Source organism: Beta vulgaris, chromosome 5 (genome assembly GCF_026745355.1).
Source record: "Beta vulgaris subsp. vulgaris cultivar EL10 chromosome 5, EL10.2, whole genome shotgun sequence".
NCBI lineage: Eukaryota > Viridiplantae > Streptophyta > Magnoliopsida > Caryophyllales > Amaranthaceae > Beta > Beta vulgaris.
In genome coordinates, this window is record NC_079206.1 from 47,437,906 (window position 1) to 47,445,379 (window position 7,474).

The following is a 7,474-nucleotide window of genomic DNA, read 5'->3' on the forward strand; positions in this document are numbered from 1 at the left end:
TAATAAGAAAGGACCAACATAGTTTGTCCAACATGTTCCAATTCACTTAATAATGTAACAATCCAAAATTAGGATGAACGGAGCAGTGGATTCATATCACAGATGATGCAAGCAGAAGAAACTAGAAAATTGTCTATAGATAAATTTTAATATGTAAGGTATTAAAACACAACAGTGTCTAGCATGGTGCCCAAAGTCTGAACGATGTTGGCGGACATTAAGTTTGAGACATGTTCTTCCAGATGCTTCTTTGCATCTTGCCTTCCCACATTTGCAATTGCTAGCTTCTCTGGGGACAACTCATCTTCCTCCTGAACTGCTTTGTTATACTTGATAGCTAGATTCAGCATTTCCTGCAAATTCTCAGAACAGTAAACACATTATTCAGTCCCTCAAGTCTCAACACACACAAGTTATCTCACTACCCAGCAGAAACTATGAAATGCATGTTTCTGTGACATAAAGTAAAAGTGACAATCTAAATGCAGATTTCCCACCTCATTTTGATTTCCCTGAATCAACAAGTATAGCAATAGAATTTGCACCATAAACCTTCAATTTATGACTAATTGACAATTTCACATTAAAATCTAGCTTCCGCACACTAAATGTCAACTCATGGTTGATGAGTTGAACCTATATAATTAGCTTCCTCCCAAAATGTGGTAGATAATATGCAGAAGAACCTTCATCAGAAAAAATTGTCCATTGAAATTAAGGAGATTCTGTCTGCAAGTACCTACTATAACATATTGAAAACAAGCTTGCATTTCTTTTCCAAAGAGCTACTATAACAAAATGTGATGATTGCTACTCTTCACAGGCAGTAAATAATTATATGGTGATCATTCAAGGGGTAAATAGGCTCATTTTTCAGCATAGAGGTAATGTGAAAACGCCTTGGAACGAGGACAGTTTGCCAAAAAAAACAAAAATGGTAAGATTATAAAATGCACTATATACGAGTTACTCAGTTATTGACAAAGTTGCCCAACCCGCATAATAAAGTAATAAACTGAAGGATTGAAAATACATTTTCTAACCTCTTTCATTAGACTTTTTTTTTCTTTCACACAAAAGACCATACTTTTATCAAGTATTGACTTCCCTTATAAGATAGCTATTATGGGCATTGGGCATAGATAGGTAAATAGCAAATGTTATGGACAACTTGAAAATAGATTATCTTGCTATTGATTAGTTTTTACTCTGACAGTCAAAATCTCCACTGACCTGGACAGTCTGCTCGTTGGTTTTTGAATGAGCATCAAATCTCTTAAGTGTCAATCCATCAGTCCATTTCTTTTTGTGAAGGTTCAGCAACATCTTCTCCTCAAGTTCATTCTTCCTGTAGTTAATGGCTATGGAATAGTAATGTCTGTTCAACCCATGGATCAATGCCTACACAGAACATCTCATCAGAGAGATAACAAGAGATAGTAAAATACACCTAGCACAGCTACACAAGTGAATTACTGCAGCATCTGGATCTTGCTGACCTGAATTGATGGTTTGTTAAGATGCCCAAGGTTGGACGTTGTCTGCCGAGGCTCTTGACCAAGCATCATCGTCTGTGGATTGATCAATCGAAAGGCATCAATGACCACCTTCCCCTTGACACTTTGTATAGGATCCACCACTACAGCAACAGCTCTTTGATTCAAGGCTTCAAAGCTCTGCAGTATTATTTGCAAAGATTAACAGATTGTATCTAAAACTAGCTTTCTAACTGCTCCTTGAAATAAGCAAAAAAACCCAAACATGCCAAACAGCAGAGCTGAGAGCATTAATATTATTTTTTCGTCAACCCAACAAAGCATGAACAAGTGACTACATAAAACAGACATATAACAGGACATATGCCATGATAAAGGACCAACACCGAGCAAGGAGGCAAAATGACTGCTATCTTCAGTCTCATATATATACCCAATCAACACTAACAGAACCAAGAGTGTAAGACGTCATGACTGAACATACAGTTCTAACACACATTTCAATAGATTCTTTTAGAGTCCATATAAGCATAACACTGCTGCAAAGAGCAGAGACAGCAGAGTACATGATACAGAACATGTTAAGGTAGACATAAATTATCAGCAATACAATACCAAAGTCAGCTAATGTATAGAAAATTCAACCTGTTGCGTGTTGATATCCACACCAGACAGCCAACAACCAAATCCAGGATGCGAATGGTACCATCCCACAACCATCTCTGGCCTGTAAATTAAGGAAATGAAATATTTAACCCAGCTGAATATATAAATGATATTTGCAAGAACACATGAAGATAATTTCATAAATTATCAAAGAGCATAGATTGAGATATAACACATCCTACAGAACCGATGTTTTCATGGTATGAAGAGATGTATTGCCAGCAAGTAATCCTCCCAATAGATGGAACCATATTTGTGAAACCCATAGACACTACCCAAAAAGGTAAAAGCCTTAATGGATCGTAATTGTAAGGCTTATATATATATATCAGCGACATATTTGAAGATCCATAATGCATTTCAAAACAAACACTTGAGAAATTTCTTTCAAGTAATCAATTCTCTGTGTGTGTATGTGTTGGGGGGGGTGGGGGGGGGAGGGGGTGACCATAAGTGCATCAGATAATATACATGAAGTCGAAGATGATTTTTTAGAACTCTCTCCATCCTAGAAATTTCCAAAGTAGGGTAAATGTAGATGGGCAAGTTAGATGTGGTAGGTCTTATACCAAAACATGAGAGGATGACAATGTAAGTAGATCTAAAATTGTAAGTGAGTAGAAACTAGAAAGTTAAGAAAAGGTAAAGGAAATTAGAGAGATGAAAAGAAAAGAAAGCTGAAGTGACAGAGAGAACTCAAGAAGGTATGCAATCGAGAAGTGTGAAACACAGTTCAGGACATCCATTAAGGGAAGTGTGAAAAACATTGAGGGATGGAGCAAGCATGATTACAGCTAACATTTTGCACATGTAAATATGACTTTCACCGGACCAAGTAAACTATTTCATAAAATGTCCGTTTCCGTGTGGTGCCATGTAATGTTGTAGGCTGAAACTAACAAACCCATAACACATCAAATCATCCATAGATCTAGAGCAAGAAATAAGAGATGTGTAGTAATTAGTCGGCAGTATCAATTTATATTCTGTATTATAATCAGAAGCGACAAGTAGTGCAATCTGAATGTAGCAGAACGAGATGATATCCTTTCTAAGAAAAATTATATGCTCTGATCCGAATGACAGGTAAATCTAGTACACAACGTTGTAAAGCACAAAGATGTGAATTCTGATTAAACAAAATAAGAATCACAAAAGCAAAGAAAAGGTCAAAGAGAAAACTTAAGATATACTTTTTCCATTTCTTTTTACTTGCAGCAATTTGACTCTTCTTAATTTATCTTTAGTGATTGATGGTTAATGCCGGATCATGTTAGATTCGTCTCAATGTATATTTTCCAAATATCAACTTTTTGTAATTAAAAAGACATCAAAGGTTACCAGTAATTAAAGATATTAATGGTTGATGTTATGCATTAGCAAGTGTGAAAGTCAAACTATTGCAAGTAAAAAGAAACAGATGAAGTATCTATTAAATCACTATACAAGACAAGGGATCAATACTTCAATATTAGTCAAAGTGAAAGGGCAAACATCTCTCCTAGATTTGGTCGAGTCACCACATTAAACCTTTAAGGGGAAAATGCATTGACAGCAAAAAGAATGTAAACCAGATATCATCAAAGAGAAGGCTTGATGACAAAGTAGGTGATTAACTTACTGAGGGTTCACTGACAACATAGGTGCGATTCCTACAATATATAACCATCTCCAAGAAGACATATCAAAGCTTCCTAAGCAAATAGTCACATTTAAAACTAAAGTCTACATCCCAAATGTGCATATCACAAACCACTTTTCAAGCCAGAGTATAGGCAAGAAGGAAAACTTGTCCCATGAAGTACAGATCATTTTCAGAAAGACATTGATCTGAGAGCAACCTAGCCTATTTGGATATCCATATTCCATAAGCATGTTATTCTACTCCTATGAGGCTATGAACATGAACATGGCACAAGTGTACTCTACCAATTAACTCATACTAAAATAATATACGGTATTCCTCATTTTCCTCAATTCCTAGTTTCCAACATTGATCCTAACAAAAATTCAATAAATTTGGGAGCATTTTCACCCGATTCTTTAAAAAATTGGAGCTCATAGTTACAACACTAATAATGTGTTTGAGTAGCAACATACGAACGAGTATTCGAAAGAGAAGGGAGACGAGAGAAGGTTACTGTGTACATTTTTCTTCAGAACTTTCCATGGCGGATTCATTTTAATGAAAGGGGGATTAAAAAGGATCCCCTCGAATTCCAATCCCATCCCATCCTCCTAATGACCCTGCACTCCCAACTCCACTTCGATCAAATTCCCTCATCCAAACAACCTCCATAGAAAAGAATAACTCAATAGTTATTTCTATATAACTGCAATCCATCTCTTAGCTCACTAGATTTCCATTATATTGATATAACATCACATGAAGCAAAAACTCCACCATGCTCCAAAGAACTTCACTTCTTAAAGCTTTGGTGTTCACCATCATAAGTTCCATTAAAAAATCCGAATTATCCCCCGAATATATATTGCATCTACAAGAATTTCACATACAGAAAAACCCTAACACAATAAAATTCTTTCGTAACGAGACGTAAACTTCAAAGTAAGATTGCAAGCTTTTTCTCATCCAAATAAAAAAGAAACAACATCAATTTCGTACTAAAAAAAATCAGAAGATTACACAAACAAATACCTTCCAGTTTGTTTAAGCATATCAAGCATATTCGTCTGGAAAACATGGTCAACAGCTTCAACACTAACTCCAGTCCCACTTTGTGGCATAGCAAAGACATCAACAACCCTAACTGTGTATTCATCTACAAATTCACCCAACATCAATCCCATAACTTCCATTGGAACACCAGCTCGTCCTGCAAATCCCAAAATTTATAAAAAAAAATTAGGGTTTCTAAAGAATTCTATAAATTTGAAGAAAAGAATGGATTGAGAGGTTAATACCGTGTTTGAGCATCTTGAGAAGAGCGAGAGAAGAGATGTAGACTTGTTCAGAGGTGTCGAGAGTTGGGGAATCAGGTGGTGGGTGGCCTAAAGCTCCTCCTGCACCGGCGAACATTCTAGTGAGTCTGTCCATTTTCTCTCTCTCTTCGATGTGCTTCTTTCTTCTCTTTCACTCTTTCTCCTTCTTTGGTGACGGAAATGGAATGGCCGATCTGAGTTGAACGAATTCGACTTCTTTACTCCTCGTCGATTTGAAAACAAATACCGATCCCCTGTGAGTGGCCTTGCTCTCCAAGCCACCTTAGACCTTAGGCGTGTAGTTGGGTCGGGTTGATTCGTGCAAATTTAACTTAGGTACGTTTTCTTCAACTTATTGGCCCTGAACTTATTGGACCTTATCTGAATTGAATTTATTTAATCTGAACTGAATTTATTGGAACTTATTAAATCTTATTGGAGCTGATTCAACTTATTGGACCTGATTAAACCTGATTGGAACTTATTGGAACTTATTGAAACTTATTAGACCTTATTGGCCCTGATTGAAACTTATTAGACCTGATTGAAACTTATTTGACTTTATAAGAGAAAAAAATTGACCATTAATAACATAAATATTACCCCTAACGTAAATACTACCCTCAAAATTTATTATAAAGTAATAATTATTAAAATTCGTCCTTTAAAAAATAATTCTTATTAATTATCTCTTATGATAATTAATTTAACAAAAAAAATTTACTATTTATATATTTTCCTATATATAACTTTGACCACTAATATATCTATTACTCATGTTTTGATCTTATAAAGCACAAGTGAAAAATCAAAATTATGATGAAATGTGGCTGTAGATTTGCAGTAGCAACAAGGATATCTTGGACCCATGAGAACCCAGGGAGAAAGTTTAGAGTTTGCAAGTTTTACAATCATGAAACTGGGCAAAGGGGGTGCAATACCTTTGAGTGGGTGGATGAGGGATCTACTGATTGGCAAAGAGATGTGATTAATGTTCTTGTTGCAGAGAAGCATAGGCTTGCCACTGATAACCACATCACGAAGTCAAGGTTGGTTTGTATAGAGCATGAAAAGAATAGGCTGAGTAAAGAGTTGGAGAAGCAGAGGAAGAAACCAATAATGAAGAATAAAGAAGTGTTTGCTAGGAGTAAAAGTGTAGGATGCAAAATGATCTTGATTTGTGTCTTTTTGTCTGTAATTGTCAGTTTCATATCTGTGATATTATGGGCATAGATATGATGCAAAATTAGTTTGTTTGGGAATTGGGTGTAGCATGTAGTATCCAAGATTATGCAGCTGAATATGATGCAAAATTAGTTTGTTTGGGAACTGGGAGTAGTATGTAATATCCATCAATATGTAAAACTGTCATCAACATTAATTTTCAATCAAATATTCAAGGTTACATTAGTATAACTTCCAAAAACCAACAATAAACCACAATTGTTAGATTATAAAAATTTTTAGCAAAAAGAAAAGCTTCCAAAAACCAACATTATTGACCAACATCAGCAGACTAATTGTTTAGGCAAAAAAACGCTTATGACAATTGTTAGATTACAAATCCCCAAAATCCTAAAAATGAGTTGCCAACTTCATCATATATAATATTAAAGCACGAAAAAATTAGCTTATGTGGCAGCCTCTTATTCTCTCAAGCCTCTCAGTGCTCCAAGGTTTTTCAACCCCTCTCATTTACTTGCCACGTGTCATTGATTGAAGTGACAAAATAGCAAATCGTGGTGATTGAATTATGTAGGGCAACCGTATATATTGCAATGAAATTTAAGGAAATAAATCAATGACTTATTCTACAAGCTAATCCGTAATTATAGCAAACTGAATATTGATATAAATCTCACACATTCTTAAAAGTTAAAAATAATAATCTATGCTGATTTGTAAATCAATTGTTTCTAATAACAACTATCCCCTAATTTCAGCACCATATATTTCTATCTGTATTATAAACCGGTTGGCAAGTTAATTGCATAATGAATTATTTCCATAATACAAACCCTAATTTAAGGGCAATAACTTTATACCTTTGTAGTATAAATATTTGCATCACAATCAACAACGCAATAACGTAACAATGGCGACTGTATTCTTCATGGATCATAAGGACAAAATAATCGGAGGCAGGAGCCCAACAGCGAGGAGCAGCGAGCCACCGAGACAACCACCAAGACAACAAAGGAATCAACTTTGAGTCACGATCAACAACACAACAACTAACAACCTCAACACTATAGCAGCTGCGACGACGCCACAACGACAGTAAAATGGGGGTTCACTAAATAATTAATAATCATGTATTTGAATGTTTTTTCTTTCTTTTGCTTATAGTAGTTGTCTTGAAGATATTT

General features: G+C 35.4%; 2 protein-coding genes across 2 annotated transcripts; one reads left to right on the forward strand and one right to left on the reverse strand.

The window, feature by feature from the left end:
* Positions 1-5,401, reverse strand: LOC104908032 (26S proteasome non-ATPase regulatory subunit 14 homolog). Its single transcript, XM_010697084.3, has 6 exons — positions 5,088-5,401; positions 4,822-4,999; positions 2,142-2,223; positions 1,500-1,676; positions 1,234-1,401; positions 1-353 (listed from the first exon to the last, which is right to left on the reverse strand). The coding sequence occupies exons 1-6, from the start codon at positions 5,218-5,220 to the stop codon at positions 162-164; spliced, it is 930 nt and encodes a 309-aa protein (XP_010695386.1). The 5' UTR covers positions 5,221-5,401; the 3' UTR covers positions 1-161.
* A 520-nt stretch (positions 5,402-5,921) lies between these two features.
* Positions 5,922-6,338, forward strand: LOC104908052 (uncharacterized). The gene has a single exon (XM_010697103.1). It carries the CDS (start codon positions 5,922-5,924, stop codon positions 6,336-6,338), a length of 417 nt encoding a protein of 138 aa, XP_010695405.1.
* The last annotated feature ends 1,136 nt before the right edge of the window (positions 6,339-7,474 follow it).